Source organism: Microcaecilia unicolor, chromosome 3 (assembly GCF_901765095.1).
Source record: "Microcaecilia unicolor chromosome 3, aMicUni1.1, whole genome shotgun sequence".
NCBI lineage: Eukaryota > Metazoa > Chordata > Amphibia > Gymnophiona > Siphonopidae > Microcaecilia > Microcaecilia unicolor.
In genome coordinates this window covers 86,433,415-86,459,923 of record NC_044033.1, presented here as the reverse complement: position 1 = coordinate 86,459,923, position 26,509 = coordinate 86,433,415, and the positions used below count along the sequence as shown (strand labels likewise).

The 26,509-nt window shown below is 42.9% G+C and overlaps 1 protein-coding gene across 3 annotated transcripts in view; it reads left to right on the top strand.

Moving 5' to 3' along the window:
- Nucleotides 1-24,479, top strand: part of AFTPH (aftiphilin) — a 133,339-nt gene extending 108,860 nt beyond the window's left edge. For all 3 annotated transcript variants that reach the window (XM_030196142.1, XM_030196139.1, XM_030196141.1), the window contains 2 exons: nucleotides 9,371-9,494; nucleotides 23,310-24,479. In XM_030196142.1, coding sequence (XP_030052002.1) covers nucleotides 9,371-9,494; nucleotides 23,310-23,454 — 269 coding nt within the window. In that variant the 3' untranslated portion in view covers nucleotides 23,455-24,479. The remainder of the gene's footprint in view (nucleotides 1-9,370; nucleotides 9,495-23,309) is intronic.
- The last annotated feature ends 2,030 nt before the right edge of the window (nucleotides 24,480-26,509 follow it).

Here is a 26,509-nt window from a genome sequence, read left to right as displayed (position 1 = left end):
GTCCTGGGGAACTGAGGAACTGAGTTCGATTCCCACTTCAGGCACAGGCAGCTCCTTGTGACTCTGGGCAAGTCACTTAACCCTCCATTGCCCCAGGTACAAATAAGTACCTGTATTCAATATGTAAGCCGCATTGAGCCTGCCATGAGTGGGAAAGCGCAGGGTACAAATGTAATAAAACAAACTCCAACTGCACATCTTCTTACTAAAAGTATTTCTTTTAATTTAACGACATGCCTTACTAATTGTTAAGGCAAGTTACAAAATTATTTAAATTTGTAACAATATATAAATGATACAATTTCAGATATATCCATTAAGTAACAAATCAGCATAAAATAAAACCAACATAAATAATATAAAACCCCAAGAGACAGAATGAATGCCATAACACCACTCAGATTCTGTATTCTACTACCTGCATCTCCTAATCCTTTCTTAAATATCTCCATGAACAGCTAGGGTTTTGTCACTTTCTGAGAACTCAAAAGAGTCAGTGGTAACAAATTTCCAAAATTTAAGCGCTTGGAAAGCAAAAACTTGATTCTGAGTACCTTGCAGTTTACCTCATTAGGTACAGATAATAAAGCATGTTGGAATGAGCACAGATTACAGGCTGGAGCATAAGGAACTAACAAGGATGTAAGAAAGTGATGACCATTAGAAAATAAAAGTTGAGAAGGCTTGGAATTTTAAAATTTTGATTCTAAATTCAGTCGGTTGCTAATGTAATGATTGAAGGATTGTGATAAAATGTTCTGTTACGATTCTCATGATTGGCTGCACAACCATATCCTGAATTAACTTTGAATACCATAATTGGGTTTTAGTTGTCCCATGGTACAAACTATTAACAGTAGTCCACCTGTGATGTTGTTGACTACTATAGATCGTTCATTCACAAACGGCCTCTAATCTGATAAACGTTGTGCAAATTTGCAAAATAGCAACATGTTTATTCATTTCCAAACTCCTGGCTGTTGATACAATCTTCAGTTCTTTGTTTTTAATTCTTGAAGCTGACCCCAACAACACTCTTAAAGTTGGCTGATCCAATCCTTAAAGGGGTTTGCTAATTCACCAAGCAGAGTTTTATCACCTGATACTGCTAGATGAAGAATGTAGAAACATCTGGTCTGTATGACCTTTGATGCTTTTCGAATTGCATCAAGAGTATCTGCCACAGTTAATGGCAATAGACACTCCTAATTGCAGGCCTCAGGCCATTGTGAGGATATGCAGGAAAGGTTTGGAGGTCTGCCTTTGCAGTGAAAGATGTTTCATCAGAGAGAAGATCAAAGAAGTGGTAGACCTTACGGAAAGACTGCCATTCTACACTTTAAACCTCGTACACTGCCACTACTTTACCACTCTTTGTACCTCAAAAGTTACATAAGGATCCATCTAGGAAGCAGTTTTTCTCTTAATAGAAATGTGTCCCATACTCTGCTCAGGCTTAGAGTCTTGCCATTGAGACAGTGTGAGCCATAAAGCCATATGGCACCCAGTCAAAACTAGGCACAAGTTACTGACTGAATCCAAAATAGATAGCTACAATCCCAGCCTGTGTTCTAGAAGATCTCCCTAGAACAGGGAAGATCTAGATTTTTTAACTAAACTGTTGGGCCATCATAACCTTATATAGGTTTAGATTATAAAGAAAAATTATATTTAGGGCTTCTGATATTAGGTTTTAACTGATAAACACCAATAAAAACACCCTTGATTTCCCCCCCCCCCCCCCCAAAAAAAAAAAAAAAAGAAAGGTTAAAATGTGTTTATTGGGTAAACTGGAAAATATCACTTTCCCTAATACTTTCTCCCTTTTTCTGTCTTGGATCCTGCACTGTATTGTTCCATTTCTGCACTGATGAATCCTCAACTACACAAATGTATATATTTGATTCCACTGGAAAAGGTACCCAGCAATATAGTACCTGTCTTGCAAAAACACTGGTAAACAGATTTTTCATACTGTTAATGCATCTCTAATTATCTGTAAAATAAACACCTAAAAATAGAAGCACTAGTTAAAAATTATACCTATTTGGACTTGCTCACTTAAGGTTGGAGGTCTCCCCCTTTTGTAGGCCAGAGTAGTTAAATCATTTTTGCTGCAACATAGAGAGTACAGATTATTATTCAAGTACTTTCTAGTTCCTTCTAGGACAAGATTCTATCCCATTCTAGACTTGAAGGTCTTGAACAAATTCTCAAGAGAGAAAAAAGTCAAGGTTACCCTAGACTTCATAAGGCTGCTAAACCATGGAGACTGGTTGTGTTCTCTGGATGTGAAACATCTCAGTCAAGGAATTAACTCAGATTTGTAGTAGTACAGCATACTTCCAGTACTGCGTTCTAGCTTCTGCGATTTGGCATTTATACATAATTTGAGGGAATAACTCAGATTTATAGTAGGACAGCATGCTTCCAGTACTGCGTTCTAGCTTCTGCGATTTGGCATTTATACATAAGTTGAGGGGTTTATGTGTAACCATGCTCGGACAGTTGGCTGGTCAAAAACACATTTTGGGAAGGAGTAGATGAATCCATGTAAACTACCATCTGGGTGAGTTACTAGTATTCATCAGCAAATATTAAATCTATTGTATTGTGCATCTTATTTGGAAAGTATAAGGGAAAGGAATTTTGCCTATGCCTTTTTCAGTTAGCTCACGGTCAGTTAATATTCCTGTCCATCAAAGGTTTACAATCTAAGTTTATACCTGAGGCCATGGAGAGTTGAGTGAGTTGCCCAAGATCACACAGATTTACAATGGGCTTCCCTGGTTCTTAGCCCACTACTAGAGCCATTAGGTGACTACTACACAACTAAGACTATGGCTTATCTTTCTTTCAACAAGACCAGCAATATAATTTCCATGGGGGAAGGAACAATTCAGCCAGAAGATATTAGCTTGATTCATATGAAGAATGTTAGACCTAATGGTTTAATATTATAGTACATCTCCATATGATAGAAGCCCAATGAAGTCAAAGACCAAATGGAACAAAGCCACTCAGACTGTTATTTTTTTCTTGTTGGCTCCCAGTTTAACTGGGATTTATTCTAAAAACCCTCCTTAACGAATTATTTTATATATAAATGTCTCCAATATGGGTTAGGGATCTTACCAACAAGGGCTTCACACTCAGGGCACTTGGTCCTTACAAAAGAATAGATTGCATATCAGTCTTTTGGAGCTGTGGGCAGTTCTGAATGCTGTAATGAATTGCTGAAATCACAGGATTGACAAAATTGTCCTAGTTCATATATACAACCGGGGGTAAAGTCCTATTTGAACAAGCAGAGGCAAACACACTCTGTCCATTGTTATTGGAAATTTGTCAAAGGTGGCCCAGTTCCATATTTTACAAAGTATCTGAAGAGCCACTTACTTAGCAGAAAGAGACTCATCCTTGACATCCATGAATTGTCCCTGAATCATGTAGCAAACAATCTTTCCCAAGTGTTCCAGTTTGTAACTGCCTACAGGAGGAAAGCAAGAAGGCAGGCCAGTAATGAATGTATTCCTCCTTCATTAAGGAATAGATATATATTCATAAATCTGAATCTCTCAGCCAAAATATTGATGAAATCCAAAAGGAAACCAAGACACTATGATCTTCCTAATTCCTTTTTGCCCATTGCAGAGAGAGTTTCCATTTCTTCGTGATCTGACCCTAAGGAAATTGGTCAAGTTGAAATTTCACAAAGTCTGATTATGCAGAACCAGGGAACATGGCCAGTTTCAGCATTCAGTGTCTGACCATCAGTCTGGTTGTTGAGGAGGGTTGTAATCAGATTCTTGATTTCTCTTCTAGAAAGGAATCTACCAAGAAGACATACGGAGATAATTTTGCCATCTGTGATGGCAAGGCCCTAGATCAATTATTTTGTCCTATCCAAAAGCTGCTTGATTGCCTTCTACATCTTTGAATTTGCCCTAAAAACTGAATGGTTCCACTCATGTCAGTGGGTGCTATTTCTATTACACTTCTAGTTATCAGATTCATTCAGGGCTTGCTTCAATTGAAGCCTTCCAAATGTAATGCGACATGAACTTGGTTCTTACCTAGCTGCTGAAAGCCCCCTTTAGCGCTATAGGCTGAAGTATCTTTTGTGATACTCAAGCAAGTTTAACCTCAGGGGTATGTCCCAGGCTTAGAATCATGGCAGTTTTTGCCCGCCTAAGATCTACTTTGATACAAACAATTAGAATATAAATATAATCTAACTAAACAAAGTATCAATCTATGTATCAGGAATTATTCTGAAAAAGCAAAACTTTTAGCTGTTTTCGGAACTTCAGATAATCATGTTCTAGTCTGAGCACTACAGACAGAGAATTCCTTAAAAAAGAGAATAGCTTCTTACAAGGCGACTGCAACTTCAAAGAAGATGGTAAAGGAACAGCAAGTTTATTTTTATAAATCCATCTACGAGCTTCAGCCTGTCCTTGAAGAAAGCATATTGAAAAGCATGGATTAATGAGACAAAGCCAACATGGATTTAGTGAAGGGAAATCTTGCCTCACCAGTCACCAATCTATTACATTTCTTTCAAGGGGTGAACAAACATGTAGATAAAGGTGAGCTGGTCGATATTATGTATCAGGATTTTCAAAAGGCATTTGACAAAGTACCTCATGAAAGACTCCAGAGGAAATTGGAGAGTCATGGGATAGAAGGTAGTGTTCTATTGTGGATTAAAAACAGGTTAAAAGGTAGAAAACAGATAGTATGGTTAAATGTTCAGATTGTTGAATGGAGAAGGCTAGGTAGTGGGGTTCCCCAAGGGTCTGCTGGGACCACTGCTTTTTAACATATTTATAAATGATCTAGAAATGGGAGCAACTAGTGAGGTAATTAAATTTTCTGAAGACACAAAGTTATTCAAAGTTGTTAAATCGTGTTAGGATTGTGAATAATTACAAGAGGACCTTATGAGATTGGGAGACTGGGCATCCAAATGGCAGATGACGTTTAATGTGAGAAAGTACAAAGCGATGCATGTAGGAAAGAGGAACCTGAACTATAGCTATGTAATGCAAGGTTCCACATTAGGAGTCACTGACCAGGAAAGGGATCTAGGTGTTGTCATTGATGATATGTTGAAACCCTCTGCTCAATGTGCGGCGGTGGTGGCTAAGAAAGCAAACAGAATGTTAGGCATTATTAGGAAAGAAATGGAAAACAAAAATGAGGACGTTATAATGCCTTTGGTGTGTTCCATGGTGTGACCACAGCTCAAATATTGTTTACAATTCTGGTCACCGCATCTCAAAAAATTAGAAAAGGTACAGAGAAGGGTGACAAAAATAATAAAGGGGATGGGATGACTTCCCTATGATGGCTTGATGGACTTTCAGTCGGTTCCAGTATGGCAGTACTCATGTACTTAAATTAGTGAGACTAAATACTCAGGACATCCTCCATGCATGTGGTGCAACTGGAAATTCTTTTTAATACTGCTGGTGGTTCCCAATGTAATTGGGATCATTTCTGCATCTTTTTGCCACATTTTCTTGGTATTTGAGGGTCTTCCCTATTACCACACAGTAAAAAAAATTGCCACCTGTTGGAGGTATTTGTTTTCCCTTTTTTGTTTAAGTATACCTTTAGCCAGGGAGACCCATGCATACGAATATGATGAACTGCTTGTCTTCAAAATAAGCAAAGTCTTATACATGTACTAGATGGTCTCTGAAAGTAACAATTTACCAGTCTCCTAAATCCTCCTTCCCCCTCTTTGGGTCATTCTCCTCTGTGTCAAAGCTGTTATGTGGAAACTACATGGCTTATAGGAGTGCAGGAGCTGCCATGTGTAAGCAGCAAAAGAGTTTTATGTTTTTTCTAAAAGCTCTTTAAAAGTCCTTTCAGTGTTGAGGACAGTCTCACAAATGTTTCTGTTCTTCACAGACTGACCCATCCTGTTGAGACAGTTTCTGATGAGCTGCTCACCTCTGTGCTTGTCCAGGGCTTTCTTGAATTCTGTTACCATTCTTTCTCCAGCTCCTCCTCCAGGAGGGTATTCCATGCATCCCCTACTCTTCATAAAGAACAAATCAGGAACCAGGTTTTCTAAAAATGTCAGCATTCTGATTAAAGGCATTCTATGTGTTTTGTGTGCAGTGGTTGAAAGAGGAAGGGAATGTGTTTCTGCAAAGTGGAAGCATGAGCTTAGCAAACTGTGACACAGGTGTTCCAGCTAGGGAGATTTATAATCGCTTGATTTAAAAAAAATGAAACATCTTGAACCCTGATAATTTATCACCACCAAGCCAGGCATATTCAGTTTGCAAATCATAAGTCTATTTTTAATAGACAGACATGCTGTTGCTTTATTTTACATTATGTCTGTTGCTGCACACCATGGTTATAAACAAATATCAACCATGCTCCTTTTTTAGCAGCCCTGCTAGTGTCCCTTTTGAGCATTATGAAAATGTTTTCTCGATTAAAATTAAGGATTCTATAGTTATATACATAGTATAATGTTCAGAATTCATAGTGACAAGTAGCATGGGAACTAACTAGTTACAGCTACTATAACAAATTCTATCCAAGAGTTAATTTAGGGGTAGGAGATAGTTATGATTTGAGTTTATTAATGAAAAGGTTTCTGCTTGCTTTGCTGTAATGTAGGAAGTCAGATCAAGAACTCTAAAATATCAGAGGTACAAATGTAATGTAGTTGGAAGTCATTTTAGAGACCATTTCCTATTAAGCTCACCAGTGTGCACTATAGCCACAGCTTTGAGAGTAATTCACTGTGGCTCCGATGTATGCTGAAATTGTGTTTACACAGTGATAGGTTGTTGACTGATCAGTTTTCTCATTATACAAGCAGTTTAGATTATTTTTTAAAATGGAGATCCCTTACCCTTGTAGATACCCCTATTACTGCTATCATGGGAAGTGTTTCTGACTTGTTTCTGGGAAGGTCCAGTGTTTGTTGTAGCTTGCTGTTCCTCTGCTTTGCCTTTTTTCTTTTTCTTTAACCTTTCGGGAACTTTCTGTAGCATTTGTTTGACTAACTTGTCACCTTCCCTTATTTCCTATTGAGGTGTTTTGTTTAGTCCATTGCTTTTGTGTTCAAATTAAAATGTAGCACAATGAACCATTTTTTTTAAACCTCCACTCAGTATATGAGTCACAGCCTTACATCACAGTGTACTGTGTTTGCTCCTGATTTTGGAGGGTTGACATCAGTAGAATGAATCAACTGAATCAAGTCACACATTTCCTCCCCAGCAAAATCCACCTCCACACAAAGGATTTTCTGTAAGGCACGACTTCTCCCAGCTCTTGTCTTCTGGCTAGCTTGCTTGTGAATTGTAACTCCTCTTAAAAGGAAACAAGACATTTACAAGGAAACATCTATCTCTGGGATTGAGAGTTGCATTAATATACCAGCAGAGGACACAGAGGTGATTCCAGAAACCTCATTTTCATGCAACTTTAGTGTGTAACCTTTTAAGAATTGCAGCAAAGAACTTTCATAGTATTTATAATTTAGCAGGTGTACTGCAGACCCCATATAACGCTGATGTTAGGGTCCAAGATAATTTGACCGCATTATGTGGGAATAATAAGTAATAGCAAATTGAAAAAAAAAAAAAAAAGAGATCCACCACCCCTTGACCACATTGTAAGCGATCCTTCATTATATTGAGCTGTGTTATAAAGGGTATATTGTGTACTTTGTATTTTGCTTTTGAACAGTGTTGCAACCTTGCATATCATCCATGTGAAGAAATTGTCAGAAGCCCTCCTGTGTTCACTTTTGCACCTTAATGGAACTTCCCTAAAGCTTATGCAAGTCAAATGCTTTTCAGTGGTTGCCCGTGCTTGCTATTGGGAGGCAGGTGTGCTCTGAATTTCTTTTGCTTTCTTCTGTAAACATCTGTGACATTTGGTTTAAAATTTTACGTTCTGGATTGCAGGGTCAAAAATATGCTCTTTCATTTCTAAATGTCATCACAAAAAATGGTACACTTAAATCAACCAAGGTGTGCAAATAGTACCATCAGACTAACTCTGTTTTCCTATCAATACTCTGTTCCAAAGCCCAATAACTACGTACATTTTTTAAGGTTTGTTTACTAAATTGTTCTTTTGTTTCTCTGCCAAATTGGAAACTATTGTGGGTACAAATTCCCTGTTAACTAAAAAGTATACCAAGTAATGTTTTTCTAAACTTTTGCTCAGCTCTGTGTTGTGCAGCTGCAAATGAGACTGCATGTATGTGATGTTTGGTCGTGGAAGCTGGTGCTAAGTTCAAGGGTGTCAGTACTGTGCCTCAAAGTCTTGTCATTTAAGCTTACAGTATCACTGTACTAGAGTTATGTAATTTAAGCAGATTTGTTTGTCAGCTGACATCTCCAACTATCCTTAAACTATTTTGTAGTTGCCGTCATCAACATTGGCGTAAGAGTTGAATGGTAAAATTTTAAAAATCCAGTTCATTTGTTAAAGTTTGACTGAAAATGTGTGTATAATTCTCATGAAATCTTCCTTGTTTGCCATTTTGTAGTTTGAGGCACATCACCCGCACACGTTCTGTTCTTAGAAAGTGGTGGTATTGTGCAATTTTTGAACATTCTAACATTGTAAGATATAGAGAAAGGCTAGATTGTGACAGAGTTCTATTTTGGGGTGAGAGGGAGAATTTACAAAGGGTCAGCTATTTTGGGATGATGATCCTTCCTTTGTATTTCATCAGTCTAGGAAAGTTGGTAAAAATCTTGAAGACCCCATTCAGGACCTTTATCACAGTTCTGTGGATAGGCAAAATGCAGGTTATGAGGATGAGCCAAGCAAGATTTGTATGCCTAAAAGACTGTAGATTTGAAATAGGATGCAACTTTTTGGATTATAGTTCCGATACTGGCCCATCTCTAGTGATGTTTGGAACTGCCTCTACTTTTGTAGTAAAGGCAGATAGCCAGTAAATTAACAGTTCAAGAACAAAAGAGTGTATACAAATGATATTCTTTTATTTTAGCAATTTATAGAAAAAAAAAAAACCCAAAACAGATAAACCACTATCTCATAACACAGAATTACAAAAGCCAAACTAGGAAGAAGTCAGATATCAAAATAAGCTAAAACCTCCTCTGGAAAGAGAGAATCTTAAAAGCAATCTAAGGTAGGAAAATTATAAGGAAAAATATAATCTAATGACCATTTATCTGTGTATTGAGGAAACATATTTTGCATTGATTTGATTTCTCAGCTATTGCATTTATCTCCAGAAATATAAATGAATCAGATGTTTACAGAAAATAAAGCTTTTAGCATTTGCCTTGTCTGATTATGGCAACCTTGCATCCTCCTATCACTGACTATTGTTTTATATTATAAGGTGTGGATCCAGAGTTGTATGAGTTGACAACTTCAAAACTGGAAACCTCCAGTGGAAGCAGTAAAGTGACTGATGCATTTGCGAGACTCATGTCCACAGTAGAGAAGACGAGCACATCAACAAGGTAAATTGTGGGAATTTGAGAAGTTGGAGCAAGGACCGTTACGCTTTTATAGCGTGATGAAGTCCCAATATGTTTGGTTAATTTAGGAAGGCATTTGTAGTATCCAGTTAGTTTAAACTGCACAATTAGCAGTTCATCTGAAAACATTGTGGAAGTGAAGCCACTCGAGAATGATTTAAGCTGTATTAGCATGTTGGAGGAGAATGTGAAGAATGACCTCTACCTTGTAACCACAACTGAAATGATTAATCCATCTTTTTGGAGAAAGGTCAGTTTCATTTTTTTCATTCCTTACTAGATGACAAAATTTATTGTTCAATACTGATGTTTAATTTCTGCAAACAACTACACCTAATTTCCTCAAAAATGCAAATACCAAATATCTTGTTGCAAAAGTTGCTTTGCCACACTTCTATGGAATCTTATTCTATGCCTCTTTTCTACAGCCGCCTAAGCCTTTGGAAGTTATCAGCGATACTATCTGTGTCCCCCTGCCTAATGAGATTCTTATGCCATACTTATTTCATAGGCTTTCAACCAGTTACATGTCTATCCTTGTACTCAGGCCACCACTGCTGTCTTAACACAGCAGAACTCTAACTCGCTTCCTAGAAAGCCAGATCACTTGAGTCTAGAAGAATTCATAAAAAGACTATTCTCTCAGATGAATACTGCAGCATTGCATTAAGGAGAAATAGACGGTGGTGTCTTACGCTTCTATAAAGGTGTCTATTACTATTTGAGACATTAAAAGAAAGGGCAAGAAAAAAAATATTTCACCTACATACAGCTATGCTACTAAGAAAATTAAAGTACATTTATGTTTATTAGTTATAACATGCCTTTATCCAATTTACTAGTGCAATTGACCAGTGGAGCTTTGCATGTTAGTAATTTTTAAGCATAAATGGGAACCGCCTTCTATATTCCAAAGAATTATTGTAAAGTCTGTAATCACTACAGGAAGCTGCAGAATTTGAAAACTTTGTTTGGAAAAAGTCACCCATGCTTGCTTTTCTAACATGTTTTTTTGTAATTGAGTCAAATAGTAGGATAACGTATATAGATCTGGACTGTAGTGCTATAGAGGAGAGGAGAGTGGCTCCATGTATGGGGATGAGTTATGCTCCTGTGGAGGGAACTGGCATAGCTCCATGCATGGAGCCCAGGTTGTGGTGCCATACAAGAGAGAGCTGTAGCTCCGTGTGTGAGGATGGGTTGCAATGCTGGGTTGGGAAGTGGTATAGCTCTGTGCATGGGACCAGGCTGTGATGCTGTGGAGTAGGTGTGGCTCCATACATGGGGCCTAGGTTGCAGTGCTGTGGAAGAGAGGGGTGATGAAGTTGATGAAAACTGAATTAAGTAGTTAAAATAACTCTACACTGCTGGTCTCCCTCCCTTAACAATATCTATCTTCAAGTGCTGAAGACGTAAAAGAATAAACATAGTGGGGGGCACTTACTGTTAAGAATTTTGTCACACTTTTAGTCCACTTTAGTGAAGAAGAGAAAGTTGAAATATGTTTTCCTTTTGCATCATTCAAAAAGTATAAAAATATTTGTAACCTCTCTTTAACTATTTCCTATTATGACTGTAGGGTAGTAGCATATCCTACAACAGTCCCTCAGTGTTACGTACAGCCAGAAGTTATTTTAAGAAGCATTTGAGGCTAGCAGCGACACCACCAGCCACATAAATGCCTCTTTCTAAAATCTATGGTGGTTCTACGTATATAGCCCCAATTTAGACAGTTCATAGATGTAGGAATTGAGGTGTGCAGGTCAGTGCATCTCAAGTTTCACGAGTGTTTTAGAATATTATCTGCTGATCTAGAGCCTGCTTTAAAATATAGGAGCAGCATAAGCATCCATTTTAATGAAATAAATGTAGAAAATAGTGATGTGATCAAATCAGCACATATCCTTTTATCTTTTCAACTTTGGGAACAACCGTGTATTATCCTGATGCTGTCAAAGACCGATTTACCTTAGCAGTTAGGGGCAACCCCCCCCCCCCCCCCCCCCCCCCCATTTCAATCCCTCCAGTGGAGTGCTGCTCAATAGCAGCTGTTTCCCCAAATCCTACACATGCATAATAGCAGGTGTAACTCCTGACATTGTTCTTTTCGGACATAGACATTTAGTCCCCTTCTGAAATGGGGAATAAATGTGTATTTACCTGCCATGCCCTTGTCCTGTCCAAGACACACCCAGGCCACAATTCCTTGCCATTTGCACACACCTGGGTTTGATATTGGCATATCCTGGCGAAGTACTAGTTTACACACGTCTAAAACACGAAGAGGGCTTGTAAAATGAGAGCCATAACTTTAGCTGTTTTATCTGCAAAATGTTCAATGTTATTATATATCCAGAAAATAAGCAGGCCAAACAAATTCAGTCACTAAGCATATAACTTATATGTCTAGCCACCAAACAGAAAATAGAAGGTCTAATGTTAAAGTTGGGAATTTAAAGTTATATGTGGATTATATAGATAGTGGTAAACTTTTTTTTTTTTTTTAATAGGTTTAAATTTAAACCACGGCCACACTACTGAATATTGACTTCCCATTGTTTAGTTGTGCCTGAAATTTAACATTGTGTAACCAGTAGAGGGAGCCCTGCACTTCAAGGTTAGGACTTCCGTGTTACCAAGGGTTTTGGTTCAGCTGTCCAGCTATCATGCCTGAAAAACAACTTTATAGATTTAAATAAATCGGTATATATTTTAAAGTGATTTTTTTTTATCTGGATTAAAGAATAGCTCTTGTAATGACTAATAAGACAGTACTAAGTACTTTTAAAATGTGTGATCAATAGACTTCAGAACACCCATATAACTGGATTAATTGGGTTGAATTGTGAGTCAGTATATTCTTGTTTGGATCCTTCAGGTTGCAGAACACTGAACCTGTTAATGGTTCCTAGAAACTGCAAAATAGATTCACCCAACTCTGTCCTGAGTCTACTTTTGGCCATCTGCTTCAGAAATCTCGTCAGAGGATCCAGAATCTCCTGAGATCTTGGAAACTTTGATATTTTGAAAGTGATGTAAAAATAGCATCTTTTATCCCAATAAACCTGTAAGTGCCGAAGTCAGTCAATGCCATTTTTGTCAATCTTCATAACAGTTTTATCTTCAGCACTTCAGGGTAAAATTTTTAACTAATCAAAAACTATAGTTCTTAAGCTAAACAAACACCCTATCAAACAAAAACCCAAGCAGTTAATCTAAAATGATTTCATTACAGTATCTGTGATATCAGATATAATAAAAAATACACATCTGTTTTTAAGTGATTTTTTAAAAATACATGTTGAGAGGTGATCGGAGGAGGGAAAGGTGAGTAGTGGAGTGCCTCAGGGATCGGTGCTGGGGCCGATTCTGTTCAATATATTTGTGAGTGACATTGCCGAAGGGTTAGAAGGTAAAGTTTGCCTATTTGCGGATGATACTAAGATTTGCAACAGAGTGGACACCCGGGAGGGAGTGGAAAGCATGAAAAAGAATCTGAGGAAGCTAGAAGAATGGTCTAAGGTTTGGCAATTAAAATTCAATGCGAAGAAATGCAAAGTGATGCACTTAGGGAGTAGAAACCCACGAGAGACTTGTGTTAGGCGGTGAGAGTCTGATAGGTACTGAGGGGGAGAGGGATCTTGGAGTGATAGTATCCGAGGATCTGAAGGCAACGAAACAGTGTGATAAGGCGGTGGCCGTAGCGAGAAGGTTGCTAGGCTGTATAGAGAGAGGTGTGATCAGCAGAAGAAAGGAAGTGTTGATGCCCCTGTACAAGTCGTTGGTGAGGCCTCACCTGGAGTATTGTGTTCAGTTTTGGAGGCCGTATCTTGCGAAGGATGTTAAAAAAAAATAGAAGCGGTGCAAAGAAAAGCTACGAGAATGGTATGGGATTTGCGTTCCAAGACGTATGAAGAGAGACTTGCTGACCTGAACATGTATACCCTGGAGGAAAGGAGGAACAGGGGTGATATGATACAGACTTTCAAATATTTGAAAGGTATTAATCCGCAAACAAATCTTTTCCAGAGATGGGTAGGCGGTAGAACGAGAGGACATGAAATGAGATTGAAGGGGGGCAGACTCAGGAAAGATGTCAGGAAGTATTTTTTCTCAGAGAGGGTGGTGGATGCTTGGAATGCCCTCCCGCGGGAGGTGGTGGAGATGAAAACGGTAACGGAATTCAAACATGCGTGGGATATACATAAAGGAATCCTGTGCAGAAGGAATGGATCCTCAGAAGCTTAGCCGAAATTGGGTGGCGGAGCAGGTGGGGGGAAGAAGGGTTAGTGGTTGGGAGGCAAGGATAGTGGAGGGCAGACTTATAAGGTCTTTGCCAGAGCCGGTGATGGGAGGCGGGACTGGTGGGTGGGAGGCGGGGAATCCTGCTGGGCAGACTTATATGGTCTGTGCCCTGAAAAAGACAGGTACAAATCAAGGTAAGGTATACACATATGAATTTATCATGTTGGGCAGACTGGATGGACCATGCAGGTCTTTTTCTGCCGTCATCTACTATGTTGCTATGTTACTATCAGATTGCATTATTGAACTGATGTGCAGACTGTACAATACTGGCAAAATAATGATGGTTACATACCAGTCGTCTAACTGAGCGTTTTGCTATTCTGGTGGTGTTCTAGTATTTTATAAACATACGTCCAATTTTTAGCCCCTCATTTATCCATGTCAGTAGAGGTAAAGACAATACCAGAATTCAAGAAGGCATGGATTAATCATAAAGGAGCCTGGATTTAGAAGAACTGAAGGGACAGACAGAGATCATCTTGGAGTCTGTGACTCTGTGAAAAGTTAGCGAGACTAGATGGGTCTTATGGTCATTATTGTAATTGTTTTCTATATTTTTTTTCAAAGAACAAGATTTTCGTATTGTCATAACATAAAATATTTGTTACTAACAATATGGGATATAATGTAATATATGTAGCAAGGGTAAATTAAAACATTCTATTTAATAACTAGTATATTGATATGGCTAAAAATTTGTGCTGCTTGTGTGTACCGGGTGAACTTAGCAGTTTTCACGTAGGCGCAGAATAAGGAAATTTACCTAATGTGCATTATTCTAGATGTCATGTAGTGACACCAGCTTCAGTCTTTTTTTTTTTTTTAAGGTAATGTTTTTCTTGCCATATTGGTCAGTACAACTTCAACATAACCAGAAATTATATATTCAGAGTTTCAAATCAGTTACTACATTTGAATACTGATATATTAACCATTAAACTCTAAGGGCCCTGTTTACTAAGCCACGCTAGCATTTTTATTGCTCACTAAAAACACTAGCACGCCCTAGCACTGCTTAGTAAACAGGGCCTCTGTTACCAAACTGCGATGGCATAGGTGTGTGTTTTTGACGCACACCGAGGCCCCCTTTTATCACAGCCGGTAGAAGGTAGGCCTTTCTTTTTTTTAAAGAAATGGCCATGTGGCAAGTGAAGCACTTGCTACATGGTCATTTCTGGGGGTGGGGGTTAGAGCCCCTACCACCACCACCCATTCAGGTGGCAGTATGGGCGATGGGTACACACTGGCGCTACAAATTAAATATATTTTTGTAGCGCCAGATATGACGGCGCCCTAAGGGTGGGAAGCACCGCCGGGCTGCTGTGGTAGCCTGGCAGTACTTCATTTTTAGTGAGTGGTAAGCCCACATTGGGCATACCACTGCTTTGTAAAAGGGGCCCTTAGTGAGATACAAAAAATATGAAATATTTTGTGATTTGTAATATTTATTAAAACCATTTAACATTATACTAACAAAAAATACTAATGAAACAGAAGATGCAAAGAAGACTTCCTCCAAACCTCCATAATACATAGCAAACCAGAATGATATTAACAGTCTATTGTGTACCTCCCAGTTCTCCGAGGACAAGCAGGCTGCTTGTTCTCACGACTGGGTGACGTCCGCGGCAGCCCCCACCAACCGGAAAGAAGCTTCGCGGGACGGTCGGCACGCAGGGCACGCCCACCGCGCATGCGCGGCCGTCTTCCCGCCCGTGCGCGACCGCTCCCGCCAGTTCCTTTTTTTCCGCGCCTGGAGAGAGTCGTGCTTTGCCGCTCTCTCTACTTCAGCCGCCGGATTCTTGCGATCGCGTATACGCGGATCGCGCTTCGTTTAATTTCCTTTTAGTATTTCTCTGTTACGAAAAAAAAAAAAAAAAGAAAAAAGACTGCGCGTGTGGAGCACGCGCTCCCCTTTTCCCTCGCTTCCAGCGGGGACGCCTTGTTGCGGCCTAGTGGCCGCTCGGTCGGCTAGTTTTTTCGTGGTGTGATTTTAGCCACCATTGCCGACTTTGACTTCGCCGACGCGATTTTTCCGTCGATGTCCTCGAAGGTCCCGAGTGGATTTAAAAAGTGTGGTCGCTGCGGCCGGCCGATCTCGCAGACCGACACCCACGCTTGGTGCCTCCAGTGCCTCGGGCCGGAGCACAATCTCAAGTCGTGTGCGCTGTGTCTCGGTCTCCGGAAACGGACTCAGGTTGCGAGGCAAGTTCTGCGGGACCGTCTTTTTGGAACTTGCGCCGGCCCCTCGACGTCGACCTCGACGGCATCGGTATCGAAGGCCGGATCTTCGGTACCGGTATCGATGCCCGAGACATCGGCACCGATGGCAGCGACCCCAGGAGAACAGGTCCCGTCGGCCCGCCGGTCCGCCGGTGAGAGTGGGGTTGAGAGGCCGCGTGGGCTGTCGGCCCCGGTCACTCCCTCAGCTCGTGAGCCACGGGACCGAACCCTGTCGGACCCGGTACCTCGAGACCGAGGGGGATCGACCTCCTCCTCCTCCATGCCCTCCGGCGCCGGTGACGTGCACCGGAAAAAGGACAAGAAGCGCCGTCACCGGGAGCCCTCGGTGCACCCTGAAGGGGAGTCGACGCCGAAGCGTCATCGTAGAGAGGAGAGATCTCCGTCGGTGGTGGAGGTACCGACGCGTCGGGGTTCCGGCACCTCGGTGCCGTCTCCTGGCCCCCAGCAGCTTCTGGCACCGACACCCTTACCGGCCCCACCGCCTTTCCCGGCAGCGGGCCTGGACGAGTGCCTCAGAGCCATCCTTCCGGGGATCCTGGAAGGGCTGATGCGCCAGGCTGTGCCGGCGTCGGGGGTGCTTGCGCCCCCGGCGCCGATGACTGTGGCGCCGGCGAGCTCTAGCCCGGCGCCGGGGCTGTCGACACCGCCGCCGCTTGCGGTGCCGGTCTCGACCGCCACGCAGGTGGAGTCCCCGTCGACGTCGATGGAGGGAGCTCCGTCCCCGCCGGCGCGGGAGTCCACCGCTCGACGACACCGAGGCCTCGGTGCCTCGACGTCGAGCCGGGCCCGGTACCGGACTCAGCTACATGAGCTAATGTCCGATACCGAGGATGAGGACTCGTGGGGGGAAGAGGAAGACCCGAGATATTTCTCCTCAGAGGAGTCTACGGGCCTTCCCTCGGACCCCACGCCATCACCGGAGAGGAAGCTCTCACCTCCTGAGAGTCTCTCCTTTGCCTCCTTTGTGCGGGATATGTCCATAAGCATTCCCTTTCCCGTGGTCTCTGTGGAAGAGCCGAGGGCCGAGATGCTCGAGGTCCTCGACTATCCATCACCACCTAGAGAGTCCTCCACGGTACCGCTGCACAATGTCCTGAAGGAGACGCTGCTTCGGAACTGGGTGCGACCACTAACTAACCCCACCATTCCCAAGAAAGCAGAGTCCCAGTACAGGATCCACTCTGACCCAGAGCTCATGCGGCCCCAGTTGCCCCATGACTCAGCGGTCGTGGATTCTGCTCTCAAGAGGGCACGGAGTTCGAGGGATACCGCCTCGGCGCCCCCGGGGCGGGAGTCTCGCACTCTGGACTCATTTGGGAGGAAGGCCTACCAATCCTCCATGCTCGTGACCCGCATCCAATCTTACCTGCTCTATATGAGCATCCACATGCGGACCAATGTGCAACAGCTGGCGGACCTGGTCGATAAGCTCCCGCCGGAGCAGTCCAGGCCTTATCAGGAGGTGGTCAGGCAGCTGAAGGCGTGCAGAAAGTTCCTGTCCAGGGGGATTTTTGACACCTGTGACGTGGCATCTCGTGCTGCGGCCCAAGGTATAGTGATGCGCAGGCTCTCATGGCTGCGTGCCTCTGACCTGGACAACCGCACCCAGCAGAGACTGGCTGACGTCCCTTGCCGGGGGGATAATATTTTTGGCGAGAAGGTCGAGCAGATGGTTGACCAACTGCATCAGCGGGAAACCGCTCTCGACAAGCTCTCCCACCGGGCGCCTTCAGCACCCGCCCCCGCGGGCGGGCGTTTTTCCCGGGCCCGGCAGGCTGCACCCTATTCTTTTGCGAAGCGTAGGTACAACCAGCCGGCCCGAAGGCCTCGTCAGGCACAGGGACAGCCCCAGCGCGCTCGTTCCCGTCAACAGCGTGCGCCTAAGCAGCCCCCTGCGCCTCCACAGCAAAAGCCGGGGACGGGCTTTTGACTGGATCCATGGGAACATAGCCGCCCTACAAGTGTCCGTACCGGACGACCTGCCGGTCGGAGGGAGGTTAAAATTTTTTCACCAAAGGTGGCCTCTCATAACCTCCGACCAGTGGGTTCTCCAAATAGTGCGGTACGGATACGCCCTGAATTTGGCCTCCCTGCCTCCAAATTGTCCTCCGGGAGCTCAGTCTTTCAGCTCCCATCACAAGCAGGTACTTGCAGAGGAACTCTCCGCCCTTCTCAGCGCCAATGCGGTCGAGCCCGTACCACCCGGGCAGGAAGGGCAGGGATTCTATTCCAGGTACTTCCTTGTGGAAAAGAAAACAGGGGGGATGCGTCCCATCCTAGACCTGAGAGGCCTGAACAAATTCCTGGTCAAAGAAAAGTTCAGGATGCTTTCCTTGGGCACCCTTCTGCCAATGATTCAGAAAAACGATTGGCTATGTTCCCTGGATTTAAAGGACGCATACACTCACATCCCGATACTGCCAGCTCACAGACAGTATCTCAGATTCCGCCTGGGCGCACGGCACTTTCAGTATTGTGTGCTGCCCTTTGGGCTCGCCTCTGCCCCACGAGTGTTTACAAAGTGCAAGAACACCTCGGAGGCAGGAGCCCTCCGGTCGATGCAGTGCACTATTCAACTTCTGGAGCTGCTGGGGTTTGTGATAAATTACCCAAAGTCCCATCTCCAGCCAACTCAGTCTCTGGAATTCATAGGAGCGCTGCTGAATTCCCAGATGGCTCAGGCCTACCTTCCCGAAGCGAGGGCCACCAATCTCTTGGCCCTGGCTTCGCGGACCAGAGCGTCTCAGCAGATCACAGCTCGGCAGATGTTGAGACTTCTGGGTCATATGGCCTCCACAGTTCATGTGACTCCCATGGCTCGTCTTCATATGAGATCTGCTCAATGGACCCTAGCTTCCCAGTGGTTCCAAGCCACCGGGAATCTAGAGGATGTCATCCGCCTCTCCACCAGTTGCCGCACTTCACTGCTCTGGTGGACCATACGGACCAATTTGACCCTGGGACGTCCATTCCAAATTCCGCAGCCCACGAAAGTGCTGACGACGGATGCATCTCGCCTGGGGTGGGGAGCCCATGTCGATGGGCTTCACACCCAGGGTCTGTGGTCCCTCCAGGAAAAGGATCTGCAGATCAACCTCCTGGAGCTCCGAGCGATCTGGAACGCACTGAAGGCTTTCAGAGATCGGCTGTCCTGCCAAATTATCCAAATTCGGACAGACAATCAGGTTGCAATGTATTACGTCAACAAGCAGGGGGGCACCGGATCTCGCCCCCTGTGTCAGGAAGCCGTCGGTATGTGGCGTTGGGCGTGTCGGTTCGGCATGCTTCTCCAAGCCACGTACCTGGCAGGCGTAAACAACAGTCTGGCCGACAGACTGAGCAGAGTCATGCAACCGCACGAGTGGTCGCTCCATTCCAGAGTGGTACGCAAGATCTTCCGAGAGTGGGGCACCCCCTCGGTGGATCTTTTCGCCTCTCAGACCAACCACAAGCTGCCTCTGTTCTGTTCCAGACTTCAGACTCACGGCAGGCTAGCGTCAGATGCCTTTCTCCTTCATTGGGGGACCGGCCTCCTGTATGCTTATCCTCCCATACCTTTGGTGGGGAAGACCTTACTGAAGCTCAAGCAAGACCGCGGCACCATGATTCTGATAGCGCCCTTTTGGCCCCGTCAGATCTGGTTCCCTCTTCTTCTGGAGTTGTCCTCAGAAGAACCGTGGAGATTGGAGTGTTTTCCGACTCTCATTTCGCAGAACGACGGAGCGTTGCTGCACCCCAACCTTCAATCCCTGGCTCTCACGGCCTGGATGTTGAGGGCGTAGACTTCGCTGCGTTGGGTCTGTCTGAGGGTGTCTCCCGGGTCTTGCTTGCCTCTAGGAAGGATTCCACTAAAAAGAGTTACTTTTTCAAGTGGAGGAGGTTTGTCGTGTGGTGTGAGAGCAAGGCCCTAGAACCTCGTTCTTGCCCTGCACAGAACCTGCTTGAATACCTTCTGCACTTATCAGAGTCTGGCCTCAAGACCAACTCAGTAAGGAATCACCTTAGTGCGATTAGTGCTTACCATTATCGTGTGGAAGGTAAAGCCATCTCTGGAGAGCCTTTAGTCGTTCGATTCATGAGAGGCTTGTTTTTGTCAAAGCCCCCTATCAAGCCTCCTACTGTGTCATGGGATCTCAACGTCGTCCTCACCCAGCTGATGAAACCTCCTTTTGAGCCACTGAATTCCTGCCATCTGAAGTACTTGACCTGGAAGGTCATTTTCTTGGTGGCAGTTACTTCAGCTCGTAGGGTCAGTGAGCTTCAAGCCCTAGTAGCTCATGCTCCATATACTAAATTTCATCACAACAGAGTAGTGCTCCGCACTCACCCAAAGTTCCTGCCGAAGGTGGTGTCGGAGTTCCATCTTAACCAGTCAATTGTCTTGCCAACATTCTTCCCCAGGCCGCATACCCGCCCTGCTGAACGTCAGTTGCACACATTGGACTGCAAGAGAGCATTGGCCTTCTACTTGGAGCGGACACAGCCCAACAGACAGTCCGCCCAATTGTTTATTTCTTTCGACCCTAACAGGCTAGGGGTCGCTGTCGGGAAACGCACCATCTCCAATTGGCTAGCAGATTGCATTTCCTTCACTTACGCCCAGGCTGGGCTGACTCTTGAGGGTCATGTCACGGCTCATAGTGTCAGAGCCATGGCAGCGTCAGTGGCCCACTTGAAGTCAGCCACTATTGAAGAGATTTGCAAGGCTGCGACGTGGTCATCTGTCCACACATTCACATCACATTACTGCCTCCAGCAGGATACCCGACGCGACAGTCGGTTCGGGCAGTCGGTGCTGCAGAATCTGTTTGGGGTGTAAATCCAACTCCACCCTCCAGGACCCGAATTTATTCTGGTCAGGCTGCACTCTCACTTAGTTGTTCTTCGTAGGTCAATTCCTGTTGTTTCCTCGCCGTTGCGAGGTTCCATTGACCTGGGTTCTTGTTTTGAGTGAGCCTGAGAGCTAGGGATACCCCAGTCGTGAGAACAAGCAGCCTGCTTGTCCTCGGAGAAAGGGTATGATACATACCTGTAGCAGTTGTTCTCCGAGGACAGCAGGCTGATTGTTCTCACCTACCCTCCCTCCTCCCCTTTGGAGTTGTGTGTTTCATCTTTTGCTAGTCATTCAACTGGCGGGAGCGGTCGCGCACGGGCGGGAAGACGGCCGCGCATGCGCGGTGGGCGTGCCCTGCGTGCCGACCGTCCCGCGAAGCTTCTTTCCGGTTGGTGGGGGCTGCCGCGGACGTCACCCAGTCGTGAGAACAATCAGCCTGCTGTCCTCGGAGAACAACTGCTACAGGTATGTATCATACCCTCTCAGCAACTAATCCTTTATTTATTTTTTTCTTTTTCCTGTAAAGGAGGTAATTACCCTCATAATACACATCAATTGGAAGCCTATTGCAGAGTTTAGGTGCTTAATAGCTGGACAATATCTGTCAAATGAAAGTCAGTTTAATGGTTTGCAGCCCTGAAATAATGTTGCTTCTTTCCTCTGCTCTAGAGGGATGGTTGGATTGTTCACAACCCCATTCCTACCACTGCCAGATTATGGTATCTGACCTGGAGTATTGGTCCATCCAATCTCCTACCTCACTCCTCGCCTCTGTGCTTGTCCAGGGCTTTCTTGAATTCTGTTACCATTCTTTCTCCAGCCTCTCCTCCAGGAGGGTATTCCATGCATCCACTACTCTTCATAAAGAGCAACTTAAGAACCAGGTTTTCTAAAAATGTCAGCATTCCAATTAAAGGCATCCTATGTGTTTTGTGTGCAGTGTTTGAAAGAGGAAGGGAATGTATTTCTGCAAAGTGGAAGCATGAGATTAGCAAACTGTGCCAATCACGTTGAAGTGTTCCATCAAGGGAGATTTATAATCACCTGATTTAAAAAAAATGAAACATCTTGAACCCAGATAATTTTATCACCACCAAGCCAGGCATATTCAGTTTGCAAACCATAAGTTTACTTTTAATATCAACAAGCTATGTATGCTGTATGTTTTCAAAAATGAAGAAAAAAGGAAAAAAGAATATTCAGTATGCACACCACAAATTACTTTTGTTTATAAAGCTTGGATAAAAGTTAGTAAAGCTGGTGAAGACCCAGGTCATTATTATTATTCCCACATTGTGTAGAAACTAGTGCACCCTAGGGGGCACTGCAGTGGTCTTCATATAATGCTCCGAGGAACATAGCTCCCTTAACTTGTGTGCTGAGCCCCCCAACCCCCCCCCCCCAAAAAAAAAAACCCACTACCCACAACTGTACACCATTAGCATAGCCCTTACGGGTGAAGGGGGGCACCTAGGTGTGGGTACAATGGGTTTGTGGTAGGTTTTGGAGGGCTCGCTGTTTCCTCCACAAATGTAACAGGTAAGGGGGGTTATGGGCCTGGGTCCACCTGTCTGAAGTACACTGCAGTACCCACTAAAACTGTTCCTGGGACCTGCATGCGCTGTCATGGACCTGAGTATGACATTTGAGGCTGGCACGAAATGTTTTTAAAGATGTTTTTTGAGGGTGAGAGGGGATTAGTGACCACTGGGGGAGTAACGGGAGGTCATCCACGATTCCCTTCGGTAGTCATCTGGTCATTTCGGGCACCTTTTTGTGCCTTATTCGTAATAAAAACACGTCCGAGTGAAAACATCCAAGTGTTCATCAGGGACGTCCTTGTTTTTTTCGATTATGGGTCAAAGACGTCCAGGTGTTAGGCACGCCAAAGTCCTGCCTTTGCTACGCCTCTGACACGCACCCTTGAAATTTGGACGTCCTTGCGATGAACTGCAGTTGGAGACGTCCAAAATCGGGTTGCAATTATACCGATTTGGACGTCTCTGGGAGAAGGACGTCCATCTTCCGATTCATGTCGAAAGATGGACGTCCTCTTTCGAAAATGAGCCCATTATTGGCCCAACATTTTGCCATTGAAAATGCAGAGAGATATTCCTTGATAAAAGCAGTTACATTTAAACTGAAGAAACACTCAGAACTTATCTACTCCTGCGTTCCCCTGAAAAAATAATATACGGTTATATTACTCCATTATTGGGCTTTTTCTTTTTTGGCCACTGTTAGATACATTGGCAAGCTGAAAAGTTCCATTTATCCACACTGCCTTTTCAGCAGTACAGACCTTCTCTTCCAATTTTCTCTTACTGTCTTCTAGCTTTTGTCTCACAAACTATAATCCAGGAAGTGGAAGATTAATGTGCTATCTTTATTTTGTTTCCAATTCTTAACAGGAAACCTAGAAAGGAAGAGCACCTTAGTGAAGAGGCTGCCAGGGTGATTGCCAGCCTCCCTGACCTCTCATTCATGCATGCCAAGGTGTTGATGTTCCCAGCCACATTAACACCTGCAGCAACTTGTCAAGAAAAGCTAGAATGATAACTGACACCAGTTGGACCTTTTATATTGATCTTTGTTCCAAGAGGATAATAAAAAAAAAAAAAAAAGGTTGGGAGCAAAAGCAGTTTTGCTTCAAATAAAAAAAATATTCAAGTTCAGATGATTTGTTGGTAAGCAGCACTAGAAAGGTATACATAGTAATGTATATTTATTTCCATACTGAAATCCTAAATTTATATCTGAAAAATAACTGTAAATAAGATTTTTTGGTGGGTAGGGGTGGAGATTTTTGGAGATTTATCCTATTTTGTTGTGCTGGGTTACTTACATTCATGTCTTTGTGAAATACACTGGTATCATCCTTCTTATGAAGAAAGGAAACCCAAACCAACCTGATTTGAGAAAACAAACCTTTACTGCCTGGGAGTTCTCTTTAAACCAATTTCATTCCTATTATATGTCCTTGGTTGTTTCTGTATAATGAAAAAATTCTGTTACTTTTGGAATTTCAAAGTGTTACAGCTGTTTATGTTTTGTGTGCATTTGTAACTATTTCTTTGAAAGAAGTGGGGTAGGAGTACTGCACCATTATTGGTTTGGTTTATCTTTCTTTCTCCCGTAACTCTTTTGTTAAGGTACTTGGTCTTGTATCCATAACCCTCTTTCTGTATGCTACAATGTGAATCACTGGTGAGAAGGCTTGACATGGGACTAATACAGAGATTGTTTACTTTTAATCAACTTAATTTGGAAAAGGAGGACCAAAATCCTATATGAATGTCTTATTATGAAATTTGCTGGTTATAATTTTTTCTTCAGCTGTACCACTATAGCGATTTTATTTCTTTACTGAGGATTTTGCACAGTGTAAAGTGACATAATCATAGATTGCTATGGTTTAGCTTGTATATACAGTAAAAGCAATGGAATGTAAATGTTTGGGAAAATTCCTATGGAAAAAAAGAATATGTAGAAGAACCTCTAACAAGGTTAATGTGCATGCCCAAGGTCTTTTGAGATTTAAGTGTGTAAATTTCCTTTTAGCTTACACTGAAATAAAATAATTGAAAAGAAATCTGCTCTCTGTGTTTCTTGTTGACAGTTTTAAGAAATTCAATATTGTGTTACAGACAGTGAAAGTTCAAAAGCAGCTTCAAATATTTTCATCCACATCAAGAAATTTTCAATAATAGACCTGGAAGTGATGATAAAAGTATTCATGTCGGTGTTCGATGGTATTTTTTAGAATTCTCTGTTTTACAGAGTATGTTACTGGTAGTGATTTCAACAAAAATCTTATGTCGTGAGTCAATATCAAGAAAATTAATTCATGGCAATAAGGGATATTTTTTTTAAATATAGTTCAACTGCAAACACAATTGTTAAAGCAAAAGTTTTTATTTATGGTTACACTTATAGGTAACAGAAAAGGGTAGACACAAAGGAAAAGGAAGGAATCCTACAGCTGAAATCCAAGAAATAAGAAGCTAAGGAGAAGTGTGATGATCAAATTTATTCATTAAGGGGCCCTTTTACTAAGTTGTGTTAGATGCTAATGTTCACCTAACACAGCAAAAAAAGCCTAATGCGGGACGCTTTAGCACATCCCATGTTGGTTTTGGAATGTACACAGGCTAACTGCACTTTAAATATTTTTTGGAATTTTTTTTGACGGGCCATGTCAGAGGCAGAGTGGGCGTTCCTGCGCTAACCAGTTAGTGCATAGTTAACAAGGAAGCCCTTACTACCACCTAAATAGTTGGCAAAAAGTGCTCACACAGTAACTTTTTTTTAATGGCAGCATGCTAATGGTAACATTAGCACATGACCATTAATGAAAATAGTAGGAAAAAAAGCCTTTTTTCCAGCTGCGGTAAAAGTGGCCTTAGTGCGTGGAAAAGACCTGTGTAAGGGTATGCTAAGGCCATTTCTTACCACAGCTTCTAAATGATCCAACAGCATTAATGCTTCAGCTTTCATTTTTCTTTTTGTTTATTTAATGAGAGGCGACTCTTCTTTGGCAGTGTCATCCATCAGTTGCACTCTTACTAAAATCAGTTGTCTTTGGATATTACCAACAATATACACACTTCCAATAGATATTGGTCTCCTGATGCAAACAATTTATGCTGAAACACAGCTGTATCAGGTTTAATTAAAAAACTTATGATCCTCACATCTCTCCTTAGCTGGTTCTGCTTTTTGTTTCTTTAAAGGAAGAGGGTTGGCCACTAGTTATATGGACCGACCAGTTTTTTGTGCCATATGGCATCACCAGCTAAAGTGCTTTAGTTAATTAGCCACCTTCCCTTCCCCAAACAAAAAAGTGTTCTGCTGGTTACTCTTTTATATAGACTACAATATTTTCCTTCTTTTATTTTCTTGAACAATGCGTCTAGGTTCAGATAAACTTTTATTGCCATTGGGAATCATATCCCGTGGTACAATAAAGTGCCACAATTACAAACAAGGCAGCACAAACTACAGGCTATGCATTATTTCTTTTACCACCATCAACACCTCTTAAGTCAAAATACAAAATATCTATTCTTTTTTTCATAGCTTCCATTTCTTAAAATTTATCCGAGTGACTTGAAAGACCAAGACAAAGCTAAATGTGAGCATGGCAGGACACACTCCAGCCTGTACTAAACAAGGTGAAAGATATCAGCAGTCAACACTTCCATAGACCTGCAGAACAGCAATACCTAGCAGAGGGTGTTGGCATGAGTCTCAGGTTGTGAAGGGAGTAAATTTGATGTCTATTATAGAGGGTGATGTGAGAGGAAATAAAATTGATGAGGTAAAGGAAGTTCTGGCAAGAGGTAGTTCACATAAATAATACACTAAAATTGAATTATCCCCTACACTTAGTATTTTTAGAAGATCTTGAATCTGATTTGATATTTGTCATTCTCCAAAGACAGGCAGGACATCATTTCTTTCATATGGGTGGCGTCATCCGACGGAGCCCTGGTGTGGATGCTACTTAGCGTTCTGTTACTTTAAGAAGTCTTTAGCAGCATCCCGCTGCACATACATGAGTGCCTTCTCACCCAGGGTGAGCACATGGGACCATCAGTCTTCGATTTTC